Here is a 26,220-nt window from a genome sequence, read left to right as displayed (position 1 = left end):
AGATAACTCCTATAGCTTTATTATCAATACATCCTATAAAGGTCATATTATTAATCTAGGTTATAGAACTTTCTAGAATATTATCATGTATAAACAAATATGTTTGTAAACATGTTGATTATAAGTAGAGATCTAGAATGATCTATTTCCAGAAAGTTATGTGTGTTTATTTGTTTACTGTTTTTAGTTAGATATTTCTAGAAGTAGAAGGTTCTCCAATATTCTTGAATTAGGGTTTAGCTTTATATACTCCAACTGTCCAAAGCTAATCAGAACTGTAATGAGACCTGTAATTAGACATATCAAGAATTGTACAGCGCCATATAAGATTCTATTGGGAGAGCTATTGTGACTTTATCTGTGGATTATTACAACACTTTGTGTGGATTTATTCATATTGCCTGGAACTTTACAAATCATCTGTGGACATTCATTTTCCTCGTGGATTTTTGATTATTGTTAATTTGAAACCTGGAAGGATCAAGGATTATACCAGGACATTCGCATACAGATAAGTAACACTTTAAATCATCGTATTACTCTTGTACCACCACCAATTACTTTAGATATTGTAAACCATCTCTGTATAATATTGTATATATAATTAAATTGTGTTTTGAATTTAGCTGACGAGCCCCCAATTCTGTTATTCTGGGTCATAACAGAATTGGGGGCTCGTGTCCGAGATCGATATTTTATTTGTGGAATCTAACTTTGAAAAATTAATTAAGAAATTTTCAAAATTTGGGTAAAAACTTGGAGTTTACATTTGAAACCAACAGCTAGATAAACATGACTACTATGCAGGTAGAACAGTTTGTTAAAGCGCCATCCCTGGATGTTCTTTTGCAAGTTAGTAAGAAGGATTTACTGTTATTGGGTAAACATTTAGGCCTTACTATCAAAACTAATTTGAGGAAAGCTGAAATTAGGAATGTAATTATAAGATATTTTGTTGACAATGACAAATTTGACTCTAGTGCATTAGATAGTATAGAGGAAACAGTCAGTTCAGAAATTTAAATTAGACAAATGGAACTTGAACATGAGATGAAACTAAGACAAATGGAAATAGACAAAGAAAAGGAAATGAGAGAAAGAGAAATAGAAAAGGAGTTAAGAGAAAAAGAAATAGACAAAGAAAGAGAGTTAAGAGAAAAAGAAATTGAAAGAGAATTAAAAGAAAAAGAGAGATTGAGAGAGATCAGATGTTAGAGCTAGAGAAGCAAAAAATTCAAGCTGAAACATAACTTAGAATGAAAAAATTAGAACTAGCTTCTCAAGACGGTTCAAGTAATTCAACTTTTAGGGGTTTACAAGGAAACAGAGGTTTTGATGTTAGTAGAAACATAAGGATAGTTCCTCCTTTTCAAGAGAAAGAAGTTGACAAGTATTTTCTGCATTTTGAGAAAATAGCTGATAGTATGAAATGGCCTGAAGATAATCTTACAATGCTTCTTCAAAGTGTCTTGATTGGTAAAGCTAGAGACATTTATTCTTCTTTATCTGTAGATGACATTTCAAATTACCACGTAGTCAAGAAAGCTATTTTGAAAGCTTATGAGTTAGTTCCTGAGGCTTACCGCCAGAAATTTCGAAACTCGAGAAAGAGAGATGAACAAACTCATGTAGAATTTGCCAGAGAAAAGGAACAATTATTTAATAGGTGGTGTGATTCTAAAGAAATGTATGAGGATTTCGGTAAATTGAGGCGATTATTGTTGATAGAGGAGTTTAAACGTTGTGTCCACACAAACATAAAAACTCATTTAGATGAGAGAAAAGTTGAAACACTTAGCGAAGCAGCTACAATGGCTGATGATTACGCTCTCACCCACAAAGGCTCATTTGTTAAAAACAGTTCTCAAGACAAAAACAGTACCACAGGTACTAGTAAATTTGGTCAGCCTAGGAACCCAACCTTTAGTGGCCCTTCTAACGACAAATCTAAATTAGGTGATAAGACTAAGTCTGATTCTAAAACAGATCATAGGGCAGGTGTGGGGTCTCCTTCTGGTCCTGTTTGTAATTACTGCAAGAAAGTAGGGCATACTATGTCTGAATGTTATTCTCTCCAGCGTAAGGAGCAAAGGCGTAAACAGTCAGTTCCTTCTGTGTTAGCTATGTCAAAGCCTAGTCAGAAACTTAGTGATATTGTGGAAGATTCTAAAGTGTCTGTTGAGATTAAGAGCTCAGAGTCTGATAGTGTCTTGGAGAAGTACTCTCCATTCATTTCTGAAGGTTTTGTTTCACTTACTAGTGATACCACCAACTTGAAACCTGTGAAGATTTTGAGAGATACTGGGGCTTCTCATTCTTTAATATTAGATGGTGTACTGCCTTTGTCTGAGGAGACCTCATCTGGTAGTAGTGTTTTGCTTCAAGGTGTAGAGTTAGGTTTTGTTAATGTGCCTCTCCATTGTGTTTATTTAAAGTCAGACTTGGTAACTGGGCCTGTCACCATTGGTGTTAGACCGGAACTTCCCATAGAGGGCGTGTCGCTCATTTTAGGCAATGACTTGGCTGGAGAGAAAGTTAGGGTAGATCCCTTAGTGTCCAGAATTCCTGATAAAACAGGTGATGCTGAGACTATTCAACAGGAATTTCCTGTTATTTTCCCTTCTTGTGCTGTAACTCGTTCAATGATTAAGAAGGTTTCTGATGTTGCAGTAGTTGAGGATCGTTATAGTCCAGGGTTAGGTGACATTTTCTTGGCTCCTGATATAGAGGATATCGGGGACAAGTGTGATCTTTTGAGCAATCCTGTAGACTTTGATAGTGATGGAGTCGTTCCTAACAAGGGTACTTCTTTGGCTGACATGATGAGTAAATCATATTTGTCTAGAGAGGAGCTTATAGTAGAACAGGAGAAAGATCCTGAAATCTCCTTATTGTGTAATCGGGCTTTGAGTGAAGAAGAGGCTGAGAAAGTCCCAGTTTATTACTTCCGTAAGTCAGGTGTGTTGATGCGCAAGTGGCGTCCCCCTGATGTGTCTCCCGAAGAAGACTGGAAGGTTGTCAATCAAATAGTTGTCCCACCGAGGTATAGGCAAGATATTCTGAGTTTGTCTCATGATGGACCTATGGCAGGGCATTTAGGTGTGACCAAGACTTATAACAGGATCTTAGATCACTTCTTTTGGCCCAAATTGTAACGGGATGTGGCTGATTTTTGTAGGTCTTGTCATACTTGTCAGGTGGTAGGGAAACCTAATCAGAAAATCCCTGTTTCACCTTTGCATCCCATTTCAGCATTTGAGGAACCGTTTAGTAGAGTCATTTTAGACTGTGTAGGTCATCTACCCAAAACTAAGTCTGGGAATGAGTATCTTTAAACTATTATGTGTGCTTCCACACGCTTTCCTGAAGCCATTCCACTCAGAAATATTGAGGCCCCTAACATAGTCAAGGCTTTAGTTAAATTCTTTACATTGGTTGGTCTTCCAAAAGCTGTCCAGTCGGACCAAGGTTCGAATTTCATGTCTGGTATTTTTCAACAAGTCATGTACCAGCTCCAGATCAAGCAGTATAAGTCTAGTGCTTATCATCCAGAGTCTCAGGGTGTTTAGAACGTTTTCATCAGACATTAAAGAATATGATGAGATCTTATTGTTTTGAAAACAAAAGAGATTGGGACGAAGGTATACACATGTTGTTGTTTGGCGTTAGAGAATCTGTACAATAATCTCTTGGCTTCAGTCCCTTTGAACTTGTGTTTGGACACACTGTACGTGGTCCTTTGAAAATTTTGAAAGACAAAATTTTGGACGAAGATTCTAAAGTGAATCTGTTAGAGTATGTGTCTAACTTTAAGCAAATGTTGACAAGGGCATGTGAATTGGCAAAAGAAAAATTTGGCCGTTACTCAAACAAAAATGAAAACATGGTATGATAAAGATGCCCGTGCAAGAAGTTTTGATCCAGGTGACAAAATTTTGGCTCTATTACCAATACCGAGTCAGCCTTTGCAAGCTAGATATTTTGGTCCTTATGTTGTTGAGAAAAAGGTCGATGATGTTAACGATATTGTACAAACTCCAGGGAGGCGCAAGAAAACTCAATTATGTAATGTTAATATGCTTAAGAAATATGTAGATAGAGAAGAGAGCAAGACCTCTCAACCTATTGCTACTTTGGCTTCTGTACCATCACAAAGTGAAAGTACAGCTGATATTTGAAAATTAGACTTAGATGATGGTGTACAAGATGTAGGTTTAGACTGTGGTGTTAAGTTACGGAACTCGGATGTGCTCGCGAACTTGGACAACAAACTGTGTCATCTATCAGAAAAGGAACGCAATGAACTGAAAGATTTGATACTTGAGTTTAAACATTTGTTTCCCGATACACCAGGCAAAACAGATGCTATCTATCATGACGTGGATGTAGGCGATGCGCCACCTGTCAAGCAACATCCTTACCTTGTCAATCCTTTGAAAGAAGAACATTGAAAGAAAGAAATTCAATACATGTTGGACAATGATATTATTGAACCAAGCAAAAGTGAATGGAGCTCTCCATGTGTTCTGGTGCCAAAGCCAGACAAGACATACCGGTTCTGTACTGACTTCAGAAAAGTAAATTCTGTCAGTAAAACAGACTCTTATCCAATTCTAAGGATTGACTCATGTATTGACAAAGTTGGCAAAGCCAAGTACGTAAGCAAGTTTGACCTGTTGAAAGGATATTGGCAGGTGCCATTAACAGAAAGAGCTAAAGAAGTGTCGGCATTTGTAACCTCACAAGGTTTGTACCAGTACAAAGTTATGCCGTTTGGTATGAAGAATGCCCCGGCAACATTTCAACGTCTTCTTAACAGCGTGATATCAGACCTGGAAGGCTGTGATGGATACATTGATGACGTAATCAACTACCAACTACTTCGAGAGACTCACTACCATGAAATTGGCTGTAAACTTATTGAAATGTGAATTTTGTCATGCAACTGTTGAATTTTTAGGCCATGTTGTAGGACAGGGGCAGGTTAAACCTGTTCAGGCCAAAGTAGAATCAATTATAAATTTTCCAACTCCTGGAAGCAAGAGAGAGCTGATGAGATTTCTTGGTATGGCTGGATATTACAGAAGATTTTGTCAAAATTTCTCTGTTATAGCAGCTCCACTTACTGCTTTATTAAAGAAAAATGTCAAATTTGTCTGGTCAGACGAATGTAAGTCTGCTTTTGAGAAATTGAAAGCCATACTATCAAACTCACCAGTTCTAGCTGCTCCAGATTTTAATAAACAGTTTAAACTGTTTGTTGACGCAAGCGATGTAGGTGTTGGTGCTGTTTTGATGCAAGAAGGTACTGAACAAATTGACCACCCAATTTGTTACTTCTCGAAAAAAATTGACAAACACCAGAAAAATTATTCCACCATTAGAAAGAATGTTTAGCGTTGATTTTAACCTTGAACCAACATGTATGTATATCTCTGCACTACAGTTGTGCCTGTGTTGGTCTTCACCGACCACAACCCTTTGACATTCATTGGGAAAATGAAAAACAAAAACCAAAGAATTCTCAGGTGGAGTTTGACTTTGCAAGAGTACAATCTTGACATCAAACATATCAAAGGAAAAGACAATATTCTAGCTGATGCTTTATCAAGGATTTAAATATGACTTGATATGTCAAGAAAGTTTCCTTGTTTTTAGTTAGATATTTCTAGAAGTAGAAGGTTCTCCAATATTCTTGAATTAGGGTTTAGCTATATATACTCCAACTGTCTAAAGCTAATCAGAACTGTAATGAGACCTGTAATGAGACATATCAAGAATTGTACAGCGCCATATAAGATTCTATTGGGAGAGCTATTGTGACTTTATCTGTGGATTATTACAACACTTTGTGTGGATTTATTCATATTGCCTTGAACTTTACATATCATCTGTGGACATTCATTTTCCTCGTGGATTTTTGATTATTGTTAATTTGAAACCTGGAAGGATCAAGGATTATACCAGGACATTCGCATACAGATAAGTAACACTTTAAATCATCGTATTACTCTTGTACCACCACCAATTACTTTAGATATTGTAAACCATCTCTGTATAATATTGTATATATAATTAAATTGTGTTTTGAATTTAGCTGCTAGTTTCTCATTTCTGTTATTCTGGGTCATAACAAAGAAGACACAACACGAACACACCGCAGTCTCCCAAAACACGCACAAAATACACGCAACACAATGCATACATGGGAGGCCGTCCTTAAATGACCATAGCTGTTAATAGGACGTTAATTAATCAAACAAACAAACAAGTATTACAGATTGACCTCCCTTGTGGGTAGGCATCCATTGGGTCGTCATTATTTTGTGAGCGAATCTAACGTTGGTTTATCTGAATAAATACGATGTAACGCTCACACATACAGACATCACAACCAATATATACCTGCAAGAGCAGATAACTCCTGAACATGTAAATGCGGAATAATGTAAATATTTGGCAAAGAAAGTGACTCTAATTGTGTTGGCAAACATATTTAGATTTTGAGATTATTCGCTTTTTTATTAAGACATACAGAGCAGGACTGAGTTTCACTAAAGGTCGTAAGTCTACACGTAGACGTAGACGTAAACGTAGACCTTACGTCCGAACTTACGTGTGCGTAAGATGTGTTTCACTAAAGGGCGTAACTCTGCACGTACGTGTAAACGTAGACGTAGGATTTTGCGTAACTTACGTCTGAAAATCAATTTGTAACATCACGTCTGATTGGCTGATGCGACTTGGTGCCCGATCAAATTTGGCGGGTGTTTTAAAACTTTTTGTATTCCGGCTTGTTATCTATTTGATATGTTTTATCGTGTACAAAACTAAACATGCCATATATTTGACATGAAAAAATATTTGTATAAAAATCGATGCTTACTCCATTTTACAAATTGCCAGGAGTGATTTTTGTAGGACTGAATTTACATGTATGTAACATGTATTAAAAATCGTTAATTATTATTAAAAAGAGATAGAGATTTATCGGAATTATCCTACTATTTGGTCACCATGTAACGGGATATATAATTACCTATCGACCATTTATCGGGATATCCTAATATTTGACAGGGTCGTAAGAAGCGGGGGAGCATGGGGGGCATTGCCCCCCCCCCCCCCGGGCCGAGTGAATTGTTTTAAAAATGCACATTTAAAGAAAAAAGGGTCCTCCTGCTTCATTTAGAACATTTTCCGCTGCGCAGCGCGTTTCCTAAAACGTTCAAGCACGTAATGTTCAAATTTTTAATAATGAAAATTCAATACGTGACACGAACTACGGCGCTCGCAAATTCAACAAAATGAATTGTAAAACTCATGTCTGCCATTCTAAAATCTAAATTATGACAAATCGGCAAATCGTTGACTAATAATCGAAATCAACAAGACACCTGTATACCAATTGATATATTCAAAAATAGAATCGATATACGCTCTTATGTGATTAAAAAGCATGGTAATTTAATCTTGCTGTTTACATGTTTTTTCAACTGACCACTAATAAATGTAATTTAGAAGCAATCTCTGATTGATATTTATTGTAAGAATTAAGCCGCGGAAGGTAATGCGTGTCTCCGATGTTATGTAATCTATAATTTTAAGACAGATTACTATAATATAAACTTCTATCAATGCTAGAATGATAAAAATAACAGATTCTTGGGTCATGTATGGCACTCATTATTAGAGAAGACTTACTTCGTTATCGTTTCAATCAGTTTCATATTCAATTCAGAAAATGTACAATGTGTATTTGTTATAACATCATGCAATGCAATAATAAACTACACATTTTCGGCTAACATTCAACAAGAGAGTTTGATTTACTTATATCTCTATGTATTCTTCGGTAGAGTAACGATACATTATGTACATCTACATGTACATATGCACATGTACAATACTCATAACAGGCGAATTAGTTCCTAAATAGTTTTAAACCTTTTTTGTTCCCATTACAATATTATTGTTCTGAAAAAAATACCATTTATTACAGCTGCATAGGACATGGTATTTCTATTTATTTATATTTTATTTCGCATTTTCGAAGTGTTGGGTGAATAATGCATCCGGATCAAAGATCCGTCACTTGGTTTTTCCTTTAGTTTGACGTGATTGCATCCGTAATCAACAAAGACGTCTGCTGCTGATTTTAAACCTGTTTGAACGGTCAGTGTTGTAAATGACCGGCTTAAGTATCTAAAATATCGATTTCTACTCAACCGGAAACTTATTCGATGTTCTCTCAGTCAGAAAAATAGCGCAATGTTGTTGTGAAGTGGGTTACGTTTAATTCTACGTGTACTCCAAAGTAGACGTAGATTTACGTGTAAAATTAATCGTAACTTCACTTCACGTAAAGTTACGACCTTTAGTGAAACACGTTTTAGACGTAACTTACGTCTACGTCTACGTTTACGTCTACGTGTAGACTTACGACCTTTAGTGAAACTCAGTCCAGAGCACGAACAAAAGAAAAAAAGGTGGATTGGACCACACAATGTTCTTGTTGTACTTCAAGTACACAATTCTATTGAAGTGTTTGCTTTAGACTGTGTTCAAGTAAAAATATTGGGTTGCTTTTGTTGATGTGACTTTTCGGCATATACTCAGATGAGATATTGGTATTGGCTGTTGATGTGGTTGCTTCAGAAAGTGTCCAGTTGAAAAAATGGTATGTTGTTTCTGATGTAGAACCGCCTGTGTTCAAGTGACAAAAATTGGTTTGCTTTTGTTGATTTGAATTCTTCAGCTTGTGTTAAAGTGAGACATATTTCGTTGGTGTGTTTGATTCAGCATGGAGATAACAAAAGACAAAGACAACGCCTATGGCCAGAATACCCCTCTCTACAACAAAATGTACGCACGGATTGCCCCCTACATTGTCGGGATGCTGCTGGGGTACCTATTACACAAGACAGATTGCAAGGTGACACTATCCAAGGTAAGATACGATGCCTGGGAAATACTCAGAATTTACTTCTTTAAACACATTTGTGAACCATAATCATAACCATAATCAGTATTATCAATTGATATTCTTTAATAGTTATATCTTTTCATACAAACTAGGCTAAAGTTGTGCTGGGATGGTCGCTTTCCACAGTCATAGGTTTGATTTTGGTATATGATCGATTCAAGACGTCCTTAGGAGTAAGCATGGTTTATATCGCCTTTTGCCGATTCGCATGGAGCCTCGTTGTGGCCTGGGTCATATTCGCCTGCACTACAGGATATGGAGGTAAGAACTATAAATTATCTCCCTTGCGATTTACCTCTATTCAATATTATTTCCCTTGTGACTAATACATCATTTCTACTTAAATTGCACTTCTGTTGAAGACTATCCTAACTACTTCTTACTAGACCTTTTTCAAATTTTCATCCATGGTCTGGTGGTAAATGAAGTCCTGTGTATTATGCGTTGCAGGCTTGGTGGACTCAATCTTGTCGTGGGTATTATGGGTACCTCTCGGACGACTCACCTATTGTACCTACCTGATTCATCAGATGGTGTTGGAATTCTTCTTCTTTCAGCCCGTAACTTTCTCGATAACAGATACAAACATGGTAAGTAAAGGATGTCTTTTTTAATCTTCTAGTATTGATTTCTTCACTTTGTTTCGGAGAGACTGGCCATTTTATTGTTATGTCCCTTTAATAAGTAAACCTGCTTTTTGATATTGATAAATTAATAGGGTGCCCGACCAGAGATAATATTTCAATTTTCCGACACGCTATGGCAAAGTGCTCCAAACATACATATAGCTTTTGGCACGAAATATATGCAGGATGAATGCGCTTAATGCATTTTCATAGTTATCATGCGATTCAAAATTGCGGAAATAGTTTTATAATAGGTCATGCAATAAACGCCAAAATTGCGCCAAAGTATGTACGTTAACAGTATAACAGCATTCTTCTTACCCAAGTTTGGCCTAAGATGATAACAATATAATTATTACACCAGAACCGAAATTTGTTTAAGCTTATACGGAAATAGGAAGTTAGGAACCAGCGCCAGCTTGCATAGACATTTTTGTGAGATTATTATACCAATCTAATTTGTAAGCATCAAGCATGATAAAAAAGTCACAATAGCGCCGATTCCTTTAAACCTGACACCCGTGTTCAGTTAAAAGTCCAAATATCCGTTACTGCTTTATTTTTTGCATAATTTAAAAGAATGTCGGAAAAAAAATCCTGTTGTAAATCATGCAAATACATGACTAAATCGAAGTCAGAATGAGCGATAATGATTCGGAAACTTTTGATAAAAATCAAATAAATATTGAACATCGCTAGGTGGGTCCCATTTAGTCAAACAAGCCGAAGTTATATTGTAACATCGTTGCCGATGACTTCATGTGACTACGGTAACTACGTAATGTCTACCTAAGCCCTTCCGAGAACGGGTCATGAACTTTCTGACTTCCGTTCGGCAATATTCGTAACTTCTATGGCATCCAGTTTAAAATATTTACAAGTACCGATTTTCAACAATTGCTGTACCAAAGTTATTAAAAACATTTTAAATATCTTTGATATAACTTAATTTCAACTGCATCTACAAATACTAACGGGGTCGAATCTAACTAGTAGCTTTAATTTAAACGAAACTACGAAGTAACAACCAATTTGAGCCCTCAATCATTACTTACGTACGTTTTTACACGGTCACGTGTTCCGTAATAGTCTTTGGATATAAGTATAACCTTATTGTGATCATGTGGTCAACGTTCGGTGAAATGAATTCATACGAACACAATTATTAATAACTGTTTATTTCAAATTAATCACGTGAAAAAAGTATGCATAAAAACAGTTTTTGTTTCGAATCACTTACCAAATATAGTAATTTTTATATAATTGATATATTTTGTATATTTTTATACAGCTCATTCCAAAGGTATGATACATTTGTGAATAAGTTTCTGATGTATTTGGTATATTTGTATACTGTACAGCGGGTGGATTACTTTCGCCATATCCGCGTTTTCACAGAAACCCACAAATCGAATCACCAGCTAAATATTCAGAAATGCATTGACGTGCCAAAGCACAATGGTTAAAAGAATTATAGGAATTAGTGAACCGTGAAATTAAATCTTCCATAATAGTATGGTCAGTGTAGAAACCACGACATGTTGACCCCGCGAATTTATAGCACTATATAGTGTTATGGTATATATAAATGTACGTAAAGCTGAGATTTTTTGATGTTGCTTTCTGTATGTTTTGTGCTGGATTAAGTATGTTTTGTGTTGGTTTCAGTATGTTTTGTGTTGGTTTCAGTATGTTTTGTGTTGGATTCAGTATGTTTTGTGGTGGTGTCAGTATGTTAAGTGTTAAGTTTTGTATTGGTTTCTGTATGTTTTGTGTTAGTTTCAGTATGTTTAGTGTTATGTTTTGTGTTGGTTTCAATATATTTTGTATTGGTTTCAGTATGTTTAGTGTTATGTTTTGTGTTGGTTTCAGTATGTTTTGTGTTAGTTTCAGTAAAATTTGTGTTGGTTTAAGTATGTTTTTTTTATGTTTCATGTTGGTTTTAGTATGTTTTGTATTGGTTTCTGTATGTTTTGTGTTGGTTTCAGTATGTTTTGTGTTGGATTCAGTATGTTTTGCGTTGGTTAGTATGTTTTGTGTTAGTTTCAGTATGTCTTGTGTTGGACTCAGTATGTTTTGTGTTGGATTCAGTGTGTTTTGTATTGGTTTCTGTATGTTTTGTGTTTTAGTTTCAGTATAATTTGTGTTGGTTTAAGTATGTTTTTGTTATGTTTTGTGTTGGATTCAGTATGTTTTGTGTTGGTTTCAGTATGTTTTGCGTTGGTTAGTATGTTTTGTGTTGGTTTCAGTATGTCTTGTGTTGGTTTCAGTATGTCTTGTGTTGGTTAGTATGTTTTGTGTTGGTTTCAGTATGTTTTGTGTTGGTTTCAGTATGTTTTGTGTTGGTTTCAGTATGTTTTGTGTTAGTTTCAGTATGTCTTGTGTTGGATTCAGTATGTTTTGTGTTGGATTCAGTATGTTTTGTATTGGTTTCTGTATGTTTTGTGTTTTAGTTTCAGTATAATTTGTGTTGGTTTAAGTATGTTTTTGTTATGTTTTGTGTTAGATTCAGTATGTTTTGTGTTGGTTTCAGTATGTTTTGCGTTGGTTAAAATGTTTTGTGTTGGTTTCAGTATGTTTTGTGTTGGTTTCAGTATGTCTTGTGTTGGTTTCAGTATGTCTTGTGTTGGTTTCAGTATATTTTGTGTTGGATTTAGTATGTTTTGTGTTGGATTCAGTATGTTTTGTGTTATGTTTTATGTTGGTTTCAGTATGTTTTGTGTTGAATTCAGTGTGTTTTGTGATGGTTTCAGTATGTTTTGTGTTATGTTTTATGTGGTTTCAGTATGTTTTGTGTTGGTTTCAGTATATTTTGTGTTGGTTAGTATGTTTTGTGTTGGTTTCAGTATATTTTGCGTTTGTTTCTGTATGTTTTGTGTTGGTTTCAGTATGTTTTGTGTTGGTTTCAGATCTGCTACTTCCTTGGTTTGCTGGTCCTATCCTATAGTGGTGCTTACATCCTGTCCATGTCTGTTGAGGTTCCTATGCTCCATATGGAGAAGCTATACATTCTCCCCCTGCTGACACACACCACACAGAAGATTAAACTGAGTAAAATCCCACTACTAAAACGATTCTCTGGGACAACGACCGAAAAAAGAAATCTGGAGTGAAATCAAAGGACTGACAACAAATGAAAAAGCCTGAAAACTTTGACCTATCTCAAACAAATATCAGATGATAATCTATATTTTGTGTATTGTCGATTATCCAACTTGCTTATCATATGACAAATTGTGTAGTTATGACTTATCGCATGTCTAGTATCATATTACTACTTCCGACGATTTGTTATCTTTATATTAATCTTTGGATTTTATAAATCTACGTCAACATATTATTTGGCCTGAATTAAGTCAAATGTTTATTATCTACTTCCGGAGAGAGATATCCGCAATTTTAACGGAGTGAGATTTTTCTCTCGCCCTAGGGTAAGACACGCTGCAAGATATCTGTACACATGCTCACATTGGGCAATAGAAAAAGTACCATCCACCCTCTTTGTAGTGAGACAATAGATCCCTAGCCTCGGGATAAGATTTCTGTCAAACATACCTACGTCACCCCCAAAGAAGCTAAACATGCTTTTATTCTTATCAATATTTGGAATGACTTAAATGACTGATTGTATATAATTGTTTACTTTGTAATACAGTTGTTTCGTCTAACTTTATAGTTTTATATGAATAAAATCTAAACATGAAAAAACTAAATAGATACTTTATTAGATAGTTGTGGAAAGTGTAAGGTATACACTATTCTATAATCATCGATTATTTTAATAATTCATACCGTTTATCTATCATAATGAATAAAAGCTTTACAGATAAAAGGAAATCTTAAATAATACACATGTATATTTAACTAACGTTTTTGTAGATTAAATCGCAATGACATGACTCTGCTTACCTTGTGAGCATTTTTGCATTGATGGTAACTTTACGCTTATCTTGGGATACTACATTTTCGGAATCATTTTTGACGATTTCAGTTTTTATCGTTACTGTAATTCGAAATTTGGTCTCTGAGTAGTGACCACTGTAGACAGAGGACACACCAGTTACAGCTCTGTCTTTTGTTTTGGTCTAGTTTAATGTAACGACTGGTTTTGCTACGACCAGTCATTAGCATAGAGTAGAATGATACAATTAATTTGTTTTGCTCTGGGTTCGACTGCCGCGTTAGCTTGCAGATTCTATGTCTCGCTTTAATATTCAAAGGTACTAGTGACTATGGACAATGGACGACATCAAATTCATTTTACAGTTTATTAACATTTAACATGTATAAAGTTGATAACAAGAAAAAACCCGCGTGGCTCAGTGGGAAGTAGTATGTAATGGACAGTTTTGCTGCTAATATTCTCACGTTTTCGCTATCAGAATTAACTCCTACCCATCAATGAAAGACCGAGCACGTGGCGCTACACACCGGGCCGATTATCGAAAGTTTAACCTCCAATGTCACAAACACCGTTCTCCAGCGAAGATTCTCAAAATATCTCCTTAACGGCTAACCCCGAAACTCACTAACGGAGGCTCCCACTCTTTTCCAGCCTACCAACGGCTCTCAACACAAGAGTGAAAACTTTTAATTACCATCGAAACCCGTCTAAAAGCGAGACATGCCAAGTCCAACATTGCACAATTTCACAAGTATATCAAACTCAAAAATATAGCAAAAATATCGACTGACAGCGAAAAATACGCACACAGTAATGTTAATGCATTTCCATACTATACGATAACAGCAAATTAGGGAAAGGATGGGCGACAAATATATAAAAATTACATAGGATTCAAAAACACAACCCTCACATCTCAAGGCCCGGTAGAAAAACTGAAAGTCCGTTTTTTTACCGTCCTTTTTTAATCAATCATTAGATAAATTTTACCCAAAGTTTTTGTGGTACAGATTATATATGCATACTGAATATTACAATCCATAATAAAATATTGTGTGTCATTCTCACTTTGGTTTACCTTTCATGACCTATACATTGACATTTGGCAAAACAAATAAATGGCATAAAATAAAGCAAACCAACCAAAACTGCATTACGCAATATTACGCAAAATATATCAAATATGGACATGGATTGATTTGATTTCATTGTTTGAATGACCAATTAATATTAAGTAACATTTATACGAGGCGGAGGAAAGCAGCCAAGATACCCAGAGAAAATCACCGACCTCTGCTCAGTACCTGGCAACTGTCCCACATGGTATTTAAAACACCGAGGTGGAGGCCTTATAGTTTTGTCAGGATATCTTAACAAAGGGTAAACCAAGCAAACTATGGGTTTGCACGATAATACATACCGGTATACGAATGTATCAGAATAGAATAACGTATTTGGAGATAACAAGCGTTCACTCCACTAATATAATCTACCTTCAATTTCAAACCTACGATAAACGACTGTGGCAGTCACCTCGTACACGCATATTAGAAAAATGTGTATCTGAAAAATGTGTACCATGACACCTCGTACACGCGAATTGGAAAAATTTGTTTATGCAAATATGTACCGTGACAAATCATATGTACAAATTTTCCAATAACCTAGTTTTATAAATATACATGATACATGTATGGCGATACAATGTTAATGTTTTGTAACTGTCCCGTAATGCATTATTTTGTTTGGCACTTATTACTTTTATTGAAATTCTAACATTAAGTTATAGTTCAATTATTCAATTTTGCTGGTAATAAGCATTTTCATTGGCTTAACAACTTTTTCAATCGTGTAATGATTTCATAGAATTTTCTAGGAAAGGTGTGATTATAGACGCAGCGGAGGTTATAGAAAAATTAGTGATTTTCACGGTACACATTTTTCAAGTAGACATTTTTTCTAATTCGCGCATACGAGGTGCCATGGTACACATTTTTCTAATATGCGTGTACGATGTGACGGCCACTGTCGGCTATCGTACAAACCTGGTATATACTACACAAAACAAAATATGTAATAGTGGTGTAATGGAATAAGACATATGAAGAAGTAGTACATTTTGTAGCCCTTCCCTTCTCGCGAATAAATATTAATTAATGCAGCCTAGAATGAAGATTTTGTGGGAAGCCTTTGATTTGAGTACATAGTCGAAGGTGTTTGCAATCAAAAGAGAGCACAACATCTGTATCCTGATTGCGATAAAATTGAAGACCTTCGGAAGGCCAAGGTATGGAGAGTAAACTAGTTCCTAACAAGATGAAAAGAGTATACAAATGACTCGACATACACTGCAAAAACAATAAAAAACATTGAACAAAAAAATAATATCTGGAGTTGATTTTTTACTTTTTTTTCGCATAAAATTGTTTGTCCTTATATTCGATTGGAAATTTATGCATATTGTATAATCTTTCATACTGAAATTGTGTTTCAAAATGTGCAAAGGGAAAATTACACACATTAAACATCAGGACAAGAGGAATGACCGGTCAGTATGTGGTATCACACGTAAAACCCCGATAGGCCTCAATGTTTCTCGGGTTATCTTTAGAAATATCGCAGTAGTTTGATTGCTTTAGTCCCTATCAATACCCAGAGTGTACCGGTTTCGTCTATCCGAGCGCAGGATAAGTTTGAAAGTTGTTTTTCACTTTGATAGAACTGCATCAGAAATTTCCCATTGCTACTCAGAATATAAATGGACTGCGAATCACAGACAACGAGTCTTCCCATTTTATCGTAAGTAACATCCTTAAAGCATGTATCCCTTGATAAGGTTTGGCGATTTGTCGATGATTCTGGCGTGTACGTGAAAGCATGCCGAAATGCTTTATTGATAACGAGGACGTGTTTACCATTATCAACCATGGCTATATTCCCGCTTACCTGACATTCCGATATTCTATTGGGTGACACGCAGAGAGGACTGCCATTCTTTGATTTAGATGTTTTGAGGACAACTTTGCCATTCGTGTTCAATTTTGCCAGCTCTCCAGATTTTCCGAGGAGAATGTGTTCGTCCCTAGTGACGCAGATGGAATGTAACGAATTAGAATTGTGTCTGAACCTCCGGATTGAAGTTGATGGGGTAACTTCTATGACATAGTCGTTATAAAGCTGTACCCATACGTGTTGAGATGTGGGGGACACGCTTATACCTTTAACATACCGTGCAAATGAAACTTTCCGAATTACTTTACCATTTTTGTTTATAAAAGTAATCGATTCGCTGCCACCACCTATGCATGTCCATGCATCTTCACCAATGAAGTTTATCTCGCTCAAATGCACGTCAGGCTCGACTAGGTCGTTGACGTCTGTTGGTAGACATTGATCCTGTGTAGATGTTGTCATCGCACCAAACGCACGTTTAATTGACGATAAAGGGTTCAGATTTGGTGTGAAGGACACCAGTTGGAGTGTAAAAGGTGCGGATGGGCCAATCGGAAAAAAACGTTTAATTCTTCTTCGATGTCATGAACCTGAACATCGGATCCCTTTTGAACAGTTTTCTTACATTTGGTCAGAAAATCATCAAACGACTGGACTTTTCCGCAGATATCTTGTTTCTGTATTGTCAGCAATTGCACATTCAATTTTTTTATTTTCAGACACATCGATATTTTCTCATCGGTTAACTCATCAATTATCTGTTTCAGTTTCGCAGCATGTGATTTTGTAGCGGCTGAAACTTCGTTGAATTTGTCTTCTTCGTCTTTCAGTTTCTGGTCAACAGACGTTAAAATTCTTTCGAATTTATACCGTTTAATGTCCTCTGAAGCGCTGATAAAATCTTGCATAGTCGATTTTTTCAGTGGCGTTAGATCCTTTAAGTTGTCGATCTCGTGTTGTCTATGAACTGTTGATACACATTTAATACATGCCAATTCTTGACAGGTAACACAGAACAGCTGATATGATTCCTCCCTGTGGTATGAACAGTGCGTTTGTCCTTTAGCACGTACAGGCGCAGACTCAGCCATTTTGAAACCTTAAACAAGATAAATAGGTTTAATAATCATCAAAAATAAATCGCATTATTTTCTCTGGTTACAGCACGAAGGGGTTCGATGCTGTTACTTCGGTAAGTTCATCGTCTTTAATTACGTCATATGACCCGAAGGGTCAGGATGACCTATTGTCATCATGCACCGTCCGTCGTCTGGCGCCGTGCGCCGTCCGTCGTGCGTACCATTTTTATTCAAACGACATATTCTCAATAACTGAAAGGCCCAGGGTACTGATATTTGGCATCAGGGGTCAAAAAGGCGAAACATTTTAAACGAATTCTTCTTAAGAACCAGAAGGCCCAAGGTACTGATATTAGGCCTGTAGTATGTTGGGATGAAGGGCTACCAAAGAATAACCTTGACCTTCATTTGAGGTCACAGGGGTCATTAGGCTAAACTCCTTTGAACAACTTCTTGTGAATAACTAAGAGGCCTAGAGACCTGCTATTGGGAATCTGACATGCTGGGATGAAGAACTACCAAGTTTGTTCAAATGAATGACCTTGATCTTCATTCAAGATTACAGGGTTCAAAATGGCTAAAATTTTAAAATGACTTCTTTTGAATAACTAAGAGGCCTAGAGACCTGTTATTGAGCCTGTGACATGCTGGAATGAAGGGCTACCAAGTGTGTTCAAAGGAATGACCTTGATCCTCATTCAAGGTTACAGGGGTCAAATAGGCTAAAATCTTTAAACGACTCTGTTGTATTGTGCTAATATTCAGATGACCGTTGAGGCCCATGTGCCTGTTGTTTATTCAGGAGTGGTCATCGATAAACAAAACCAAAAATGTAAAACTGTTGTTTTTTTGTGTTCTTTTTTTCCTGTTCTTTGTTTTATTTTTGTTGTTGTTGGTGTTGTTGTGTTTTTTTTTAAATAAAAATAAAGATAAATAAAATCATAATACCCTTTGTTCCCGAATACAAATATATTGTATTTTCATTCGCATCTAAGAAGCAGCATGTCGACAGTAACTTGCGCCAGAGACCAAAATGCCAAATAGAATGGCGTGTATACCACTGAGATTGAAATGCAACTGATATAAGATCATGTAGTTTACGGTAACGAAAATTTCCATAAACCGATGATCGCCTTCATTACTCTTGCAATCTGAAGACAATTTCAACAAGATGTTATTGGAGTCAGACTATGCCTATAAAAGTACTTCCCCAATTTACTATTTAATTATTCTGCAATATCTATTCCATATTAGTTAACGAGGGACAACGCCAACATTAATTTAGCAAGAACATTGCTGTTTTAAAAAGAATGTTTACATGTTTTTTTCCAGTGTTCTTGCTAATTTCTGAGGTCAAAACAAGTGCTAACTGAAGAAATGACCTAGTTATCATTTCAAAATTTATAAAAGAAATAACAGTATTTCCAGGACCGAGCCATCTGGAATCCTTCTTTATTTTCTATCAGTTAGAAAATGTCTAAACCACTGTAGCACTCTACCTTTAATACCATATCACCAAACAGAAATCTGATTTCATTGTTTTGATCCAAATTATGAAATAAATTTTTAGTTCTTGATTAATTGTAGAGTTTCTAAGTAAAATAATATTTGATGATCTATTATGATATCACATCCTTTTATATGATTAAAAAAAATTGAAAATTATACGTATTTGTCTCGACTTTTCTACTTTGTATATAATGATAAAGACGATTTGAAAAGATATCAAATATGTCCCAATAAGCGTGATCCCGTTTTTATAATGATAGTTGTGAGACCAAGTCTCAGTAAGATCAGATTACAATTAAGACATTTGACACAAATTCTCATTCCCTATGTATTAAAACCATGTGAAATAAGGGGGTGTTTTGTACCATTGCATTCCGATTTACACTAGCTAAAGTTATTGCATTATCATTTAAATTATTTTTATTGGATATAGAAGAAGAACTGATAAAATGGATATTGCATATTAGTGTACTCACTTAAGTATTTAATGTTAAAGTTATAAGTAAGGAGTATATAAATAACAATATACAAATACTTACAATCCATATGTTTTAATTTTACATAGCCAAATAAGAACAGTGCTGCCAAAACTAATCCTATATTTACATCTGCAGTGCAATGCTTGTACAGCATCCTATATGCTTTTTCCGTGCCTTCGAATGATTTCAATAGCTCAATTCATATTTTTTTTATATATATATTACTGACTGAAAAAAAATAGCATGTCAAACTTTTACGCCCAATTATGGCACATAAGATGACCAGTTGATAACATGTCTGTAGCTGTTATAAAATAACTTACCAAAATGTGATATAGGGACAAAATATATCATATAACCGGACAATATCCGTGCATCATTGGGGTTAATCAATGATTTATTCTATGACGACGGATGCACAGAAGAATTGCAAAATAAAGACTAGATAATGTTTACATAGACGTCATGATCATTTTGTATATAGTCCAATACGAACACCAAACATTGGTGGTATTCACCAGGCTGCTTATTTTGATAAAATGCGTAATAATTCTCACTGTTAAATAAAGGATCTGACAACATTTCATTAGGGGTCACCTTTATACAATACTCTACTGAGCCGATACATTACTGAAAAAAATGTCATTTCGTTACAGCAAGCATATACAGGTAGTTATGCTGTGCTCTTTGGGCGAAATGACTATACACTAGAAAATGATTCGGACAGCTCTTACAAACCATTCCGTCCCCGTCAAGAAACTTGCAAATACCAATTTAATTGGAATTAAGGATATGGATTTCAATCAGATTGCAGGCTGCATACGAAAACCCACACAAACGTTATATAAACGTACAATTCCCTGCACACGCCTTGCTGTTCGTATAATATTTCGTCATCAAATAGCCATGTGATTATGGTTGCTAGACTAATGTATATAGCATATACGCCGTTTGATCTGAATATTGGACAATCAAAAAAAGCATACGTGTACATATTGACCTTGACATTTGAATATCCTGAATCCTAATAAGATATCTCTTGAAATGGTCGGTCATTGTTATCAGATATGTCGTACACAATCACACTATGTATAGTGTATATAAACACCGAAAACTGTGGAATAGTCAAGATGATGAATTGTTCGAGGCCCGTAAAGGCCGAGAACTATTCATTATCTTGACTATTCCACAGTTTGAGGTGTTTCTCATACTTAAAACATGGCACTGAATGTCACTGGTGCTCTCCACTGTTACACTGGGCATTGTTCAACTATTCCACAGCTCCAGGTAAACCCAAACTACCTTTTTAAACTTGAGACCTATTCATGATTCATTTCAGTATCTCATTCAGAAAACAAGATTCATGATTTGCATGATTTTGCAAGATCCATGCACATCTACTATATGGTAATCACACTTAAACATTTACTCAGTTTAGTTTTCACTGTTCAACTTGGAGGACCCCGTAGCTCTGTACAGATATAACACAGTAATGATTTTTGGACATAAATTTGAGGTAATTTGGGCAAAAATCTTTTCCCGTGCAGCACAGGCCTTAGAGGGAGCTAATCAAACTTTAGAGGGGAAAAAAATCAAAAAAATATTCCCCAATATTTTGGATCATACAACCGGTACATATACACACAAAAAGTGAAATCATGTGGCAGAAGAGTGTGTTTTTGAAAGTATTCCTTCGGAATTATTATCTTCATGAAAGGTGTTGGGATGTAAAATTTGAAAGATGCCATTTTTATGGAATATGAAGTGATTTGGATATACGAAATATGGAAAAATCCCTTAAGTATCTGTTATTAATTTTGGCAGAGAATTCAGCATTCGTGTCATGGAATTTAATCTTAATTTTCTCTCTTCTGGATTTGTTAAAGTTATTTTTTCTGGTTTATGGATACAGTGGCTGTGAAAGAAATGATGAAATATATTTTGGAATGAAGTGATAGAAATGTTATATATCGGTATTATGAAAATGCATCCCGACAACGTTGACAAGTACCTGAGTTTATCTTTATTCCATTTCTTCATGGATTTAATAAATGAGGATGTATTTCTGACTATATGCTAGACCATGTTCACCAGTCTCTACATTTACCTTCAACTTTGGAATAGTTACCTTTTCCTGTGAAATAGTTCACAAACTATTCCACTGCAAAAGGTAACTATTCTACAGTAGTAGGTGATAATAGTAGACTTTGCACCGACTATACATCAAGCTATAACAATAGATGACATCACAACCATGTTTTAAATGGAAATAAACTTTCGTTTATTCGAACCTTAGTACTCACCGACGCTTCATTACACCATCCCTGTGTATATTCCTGCCGATGTTACGATTTACGGATACACTTTTGTAATTATGTTGAATCCTGATGTGTATGTTGTAGTCCCGTATTAAAAGTTAATATCGGGTAGTCTAGGCTCGAAAGTCTACAACAAGATGGCTTCCCACAAGGACACATTACTTGACGCATAACTTAACACAAATCACCATATCTGCACGGTATGTCAGGGTGTCAAATTAAGGTACGGCTGTTATATAATATATCAACCTAAAAATCTATCTAGACTACAGATCTTTCTAACCAGGAAGTTGATCTTTCTATTTATGTATGGAGTGAGATTGGATATCTGTAAACACCCTGTTACAGTCAGCTAATACCATGTATAGCAATCACAAAAGAAAACAAAAACTCAAGAAAAGCATAATAAATGTAGGTACGAAGTGAAGAAGTGTATTGAACTAGTTTTTTCATCACTCGTATACGTATCATCAAACGTTTACCTCACGTTTTGTTATGGGAGGTAATTCTCACACATGTATCAAGCACCATCACACCTAAACCCCCATCTCATTTTAACCGCCATCTCACCTCGACCACCATCTCATTTTAAACGCCTTCCCACCTCAATCACTATCTCTTCTCAACCGCCATCTTACCTAAACCGCCAACTCACCTTAACCACCATCTCTTCTCAACCGCCATCTTACCTAAACCGCCAACTCACCTTAACCACCATCTCTTCTCAACCGCCATCTCACCTCAACTGCCATCTCACCTCAACCGCCATCTCACTTCTACCAACATCTCGTCTCAACTGCCATCTCACCTCAACCGCCATCTCACCTCAACCGCCATCTCACCTAAATCAAAATCTCGTTTCTACCGCCATCTCATCTCAACCACCTTCTCTCTCATCCATCTTCTCACCTCAGTCACCATCTCACCTCAACTACCATTTTATCTCACTCGCCATCTGTTATAATCTTCATAATAAATCTATACATCCGACTGTTCTAGCTACATTTTAAGCGCCAAACGCCCAGAGCCTCAAGGTTTATCATCATTGTACAATATTTTATTCGTTGATTCTTCATGGCGTACGCTATTCAGAACATCTTATTGTTTCTATGATCATGAGACTTTTAGGGGTCTAAGGTCATTCTTGATGTTTAAAAACTCAATAACTTACCGAAACAGAATATATATGGGTTTTTTATACAATACTAATCATATAGCATCCACATAATGATTTTATGACATTTTTGAGCTCTTAAATATAAGTATATTATGCTCTTTATAATATCTTTATAATAATCTTATAATAAATCACGATAAGAAAATGGTTTAGTACGCTAGATAATTACCCTGCAATACGAGAACCAATGATGATTGATTTTCCTGATAAACAACAATTTCTGATGCTGATATCTAATGGGTTTCCTATGATAAAACGTATTAATTAGATTCATATATTGATATACGTACATGTGAATACAAAACATAAAATAGAGAACAAGCTTAACGCTTATATAAAGTCTTACTTATTAGTTACGATAACATCAATATCCCATTCAAACAGTAAGTTCAGAAATCTGAACCGCATACAACATAAGATAATAGGTGAAAGTCCGAATAAGTACCCATGTATAAATAAATAATTATCAATATTGTTCTAAGGTCATGCCTTTGTCATCGTACAATATATTTATTACTTATTTTGTATTTGATAATCGACTTGTAATGTTTTATGATTGTCACGTACGGTACCAATAACCATTACTCGAGACTTAATATAGTTATGTATTGTGAATGGATATGTTGCAGTCACTTCCAGGGACGGGCGTGGACGTTAAAATTGATATCAAAGATATATAAGAACTACTACATAGATTTAGAATATGAAGTTAACAGCGTGGTCCTGGTATTTCTTATTGACAGTTTCATTTGTCTTGCCGAACGACATTGATTACTCTCGACACCTTTTATACATATGTTACCAACACTACTTTTCGTGTGAAGGTGGTGCAAAGAACGTCATCTGTAGCTGTGACCGCATGTGTCTTTACTATGATAGCTGTTGTTTTGATGCCCCGGCTATCAGAGGTAGAGAGAAAGACAACCATGACGAAGGTGGAGATAAATACAACAGAAACGACCAAGAACGGCACAAATATCTCAAATTGACAACATGTGAAATCACCTCTTTCCGAGATGGGTCAAAAGTTCCACAAGGTGCGTTCATGGTATCTTCCTGTCCGTTGTCGTGGAACCGTGACATAGATACCAAGGAAGCCTGTGAACTTTCTCCGGGAACTGATGTACGTGACATGCTACCCGTTACCGATACCAGTACAAATGTAACATTTAAAAACCGACGATGTGCTAAATGCCACAGTGTCCAAAACTACTTACCATGGCTGCTGAAGATAGAATGCGCATCGGAAATGTCCACTCTGTCACATTCTATGAACGATGTTGTGATGCAGAAACTTCACAGTGACTTTTGTAGTTACAGATTTATACCACCTGAAGATACTACAGTACAATACTGTTACAGTAAATTCAACTACGTGGTGCTGTCAAGCGTGTCTGAAATCAACTATAATCCAAGCTGTCAAAATCGCTTATTCTGTCCAGTTTTTATAGCAAAAGGGCCCAATACGACTTTATATAGAAATTTACAATGTCTTCTGAACTATGAAAACACAACGTACCAAGATAGTTATATGAACATACATTGCGCAAACAGAGCATTAACTGAATTGGGTTTAGATTCATACCCAACATTGAGTAGTCTCATTGATTTCTCTTCATTGCTTGGAAGACCAACGACGAGATGCCAAGAAAATGAAATTGAGTTATCAGAAAAGGTAAGATATTTGTTAATTAGTGTATTGAGGGCTTCTCTCAGATAAAATGTAACTTGATTTGAACAACTAAGAATTTTTCCACCAATAATTAGATGGAAAATAAGACCATCATAATCTTCAGAATACATATAAATACAATTAATGATTATCAATTATTGCAGTTATCGCATAAGTCATAAGATGCAATTAAAATGTACTTCAGATATCTTTCTATCTGTGTGTGGTTTCCATTCAGATATCATTACAAACATGTCACAGAAACAAATATCAATAATAGATTATATTATCATGTATTACGTCTTGCGAAATCTTAACTCAACTGGTTCCGTTAATTACATATAATTTCATATACATGTAAAAAAGACTAATACTATACTAATCAAATAACCATAAACCACAGTTTTGATTTTCTCAAATACATCAACCGGCATGAAGTGTAACTTATAACCATAAAAAAGCACGACAACCATTTCTGATTAAATATCTGTTAACGCTATATCGACTTCCTGCACCATTGGGCGATACTTCTATTACAAACCAAGTGATTTGACGCGTGTAATCGACTATCTAGTGTTCGCATACATTAAGAAACTAAACGCATTCCTGTAAATCTTTGTTACATCACTGCTTTTGGAACGAAACTGTTTTTTAGAATGGCGTTACGCTCACAAACACATGACGTCGTTTCTAATTTTATATGTGATAGCTTTTATTAGGTCACCTGAGACTAAGCCTAAAGTGTCCTTCTCTATTTGCCTTTCGCCCGTCGTGCGTCGTCCGTCGTGTGCCCGTAAACAATTTACGTTTTTTACCTTTCAAAAACTGCTAAAGCAAATTCAATCTCAAAATTATAAATTAACATTTATTTTACATTGATTGCGAAAAAATTACAGAACGTGTGCAAATCACTCTCGATTCCCTGGAAGTAAGCGCGAGAGAGGTCCTAAGTGCTGGAAAAAAACCGGAGTGTCCGGAGAACACTCCCGTAAATAATTGGGCAGGTGACCCCTTATCTTTTCATGTCCGTACTGGGGATCAAGCCCCGGCCGGCTTTGTGAAAGGCGAGCGGCCTAACTTGATTATAATTATTAGTCTGAGATAGCAATTTAACATCATGCATGTATCAAATTGATCCTGGCGAACCCTCAGGTGTCAGAAGGGCAGGACCAAAAGGGTCAAAAAAGCTAAATTTCAAAAGTCTTTCTCATGATGGAATCAAATACTTTTCATAGGGTGAATTAAAGGTCTTCAGGCCGCCCTCTACACGAATTGTGAAATTCATGCACGGGTCTCAAATTTTGATTTGGGGAGGTGGTCAAATTTAATTTTGGTTATAAAGAGAAACATTTTTCAATTTTCATTGGAAATGAGTCAAACCTTGTTTGAAATATTAGCCCCTGAATTAGAAATTTAACACCATATCGAAAAATGTGTCATAACTGGCCCTTTGGGGCCAGAGAGGCGGGTCAAAATGACTTGAATTTCTAAAATCTACTGATGGGTGCTGTGGCCCGACAT

At 35.8% G+C, this 26,220-nt stretch overlaps 1 protein-coding gene and 1 pseudogene across 1 annotated transcript in view; one reads left to right on the top strand and one right to left on the bottom strand.

The window, feature by feature from the left end:
* Window positions 1-13,733, top strand: part of LOC138332272 (nose resistant to fluoxetine protein 6-like) — a 45,773-nt gene extending 32,040 nt beyond the window's left edge. The window contains exons 12-15 of the mRNA XM_069280295.1: window positions 8,800-8,947; window positions 9,076-9,244; window positions 9,434-9,573; window positions 12,519-13,733. Of these exons, the coding sequence (XP_069136396.1) occupies window positions 8,800-8,947; window positions 9,076-9,244; window positions 9,434-9,573; window positions 12,519-12,722 (661 nt within the window). The 3' untranslated portion in view covers window positions 12,723-13,733. The remainder of the gene's footprint in view (window positions 1-8,799; window positions 8,948-9,075; window positions 9,245-9,433; window positions 9,574-12,518) is intronic.
* Window positions 13,734-13,863: 130 nt separating this feature from the next.
* Window positions 13,864-22,105, bottom strand: LOC138332273 (uncharacterized; annotated as a pseudogene).
* Window positions 22,106-26,220: the final 4,115 nt, after the last annotated feature.

Source organism: Argopecten irradians, chromosome 9 (genome assembly GCF_041381155.1).
Source record: "Argopecten irradians isolate NY chromosome 9, Ai_NY, whole genome shotgun sequence".
Lineage (NCBI taxonomy): Eukaryota > Metazoa > Mollusca > Bivalvia > Pectinida > Pectinidae > Argopecten > Argopecten irradians.
Note: the sequence above shows the minus strand (reverse complement) of the source record. Positions and strands in the feature narration are given on the sequence as shown.